This window comes from Solanum lycopersicum, chromosome 1, assembly GCF_036512215.1.
Source record: "Solanum lycopersicum chromosome 1, SLM_r2.1".
NCBI lineage: Eukaryota > Viridiplantae > Streptophyta > Magnoliopsida > Solanales > Solanaceae > Solanum > Solanum lycopersicum.
In genome coordinates this window covers 24,110,401-24,112,096 of record NC_090800.1, presented here as the reverse complement: position 1 = coordinate 24,112,096, position 1,696 = coordinate 24,110,401, and the positions used below count along the sequence as shown (strand labels likewise).

At 43.3% G+C, this 1,696-nt stretch overlaps 1 protein-coding gene across 1 annotated transcript; it reads left to right on the top strand.

Annotated features, from left to right (window-relative positions):
• The first annotated feature begins 732 nt into the window (after positions 1 to 732).
• LOC138341747 (uncharacterized) lies at positions 733 to 1,077 on the top strand. The gene has a single exon (XM_069293421.1). The coding sequence runs from the start codon at positions 733 to 735 to the stop codon at positions 1,075 to 1,077; it is 345 nt and encodes a 114-aa protein (XP_069149522.1).
• Positions 1,078 to 1,696: the final 619 nt, after the last annotated feature.

Genomic DNA, 1,696 nt, shown 5'->3' with positions numbered 1-1,696 from the left:
TTCCCAAGTTCTGGACTATCAGGCAGCGCATCATTAAAGAAAGCCACGATACACTGCAGGCTGGGCATCATGGGAATCGCTGATTGAGGCTATTTACTTCTGGCTAAGCATACGGGATGACATCGAGTTCTATGTGCAAACTTGTCTTGTGTGCCAACAAGACAAGGTGGAACAAAGGCAACTGGGAAGGTTACCAGAGCCACTACCCATAGCAGAACGCCCATGGGAGAGCGTGACTATGGACTTCATCACTTCCTTGTTGTAGTCTTATGGGTTTGTTACGATCATGGTCGTGGTGGACAAGATTTTAAAGTATGATACCTTCATGCCTACCACAGCCGGTTGCACCGCAAAAGAAGATGCTCGATTATTCCTCAAAAATGTTGTTAAATATTTGGGGCTGCCCAGACATATCATTAGCGACTGGGACCCCCACTTCACCTGTAACTTTTGGAGAATGTTTTTCGAGATACATGGAATGGAGCTTGACTTCTCCATACGTTTTCACCTGCAAATCGATAGCCAGACCGAAGCGTCAAAGCCCTGTTGGAGTTCTATCTAAGGAACTATGTTAGTGTGCATCAGAAGGACTGGGCAAAACTCCTAGACATGGCACAGTTTTCCTAGAATTTATAAAGGAGCGAGTCCACCGGGCGCACACCATTTGAGTTGGTGACAAGACAAAAACCCCAAACTCAACTTTCGTTACTCACTGGTTTTGAGGGAATGAGTATGGGTGCCTACCATCTTGCCAAAGGATGGGAGGAGCATCTTGACACTGCCATGTCCTACATGGAAAAGGAATCCAAAAAGATGAAGAAGTTTTCTGACCGCAAGCATCAACCCACAGACTATAAAGAAGGCGACATGGTCTTGGTGAAATTCAATATAAGACAGTTCAAGGGACTAAAAGGCGCCCATCAAAACATAGTGCACAAGTATGAGAGTCCGTTCAAGATCGCTGCCAAGGTGGGAAAGATCTCATACAAGTTGGAATTACCTAAGATCCATTCGGTGTTTCATGCGAGCGTCCTCAAGACGTACCATGAGGGCAAGAAGGATCCTAGTCAGAATTGATCACAACGGGCACCAATTGTTGTCACCGCCTCGCACGATCGGGACTCAAAGCTATCATAGATTATCAAGGCAAATGGAAGAAAGTTCTACATGCCAGCGACATGTTACTGGTATAATGGAAGGGACAAACACCAGAAGAAGCCACATAGGAGAAATATAAAGACTTGTGGCAATTTAAGGACAAATTCCTGCATTTTCTACAACAATTCACCGCGGTCGTCTCATCATCTGGTGGGCGAGCTTGTAATGTCCCACCACAAGTTCAGCCTAAATCTGTGTTCGGATAGGAAAAAATTGTTCTAGAGTTATGCGGAGAATTCTAGAACCTTTTGGAACCCTCAAGAAGGTTAGAGAAAGTCCTAAGAGAATGCAGAATTCTCTTGAAATAGGAACAAAGTGTAAATATTTTTGGGACTTGTAAATTAAATATCAATTGCACTATAGTCCCTAGGTAGTAGTATAAATAGAGGTTCCCCTCATTTGCAAAGGCACCAAGCAAGTTGTAAGCATTCTCCCAGTATAATATAAAGCCTTTTGCAAAAGCTCTCTTTTGTTCTTTCAAGTTCTTTGTCAAGATTTATCATAGCGATCTAAGTCTTAAAGTCTTCCTTTAACTTAC

What these genes read in the sequence shown, in the direction of transcription:
- LOC138341747 (XM_069293421.1), top strand. Translation starts at nt 733, where the DNA reads ATGGGTGCCTACCATCTTGCCAAAGGATGGGAGGAGCATCTTGACACT.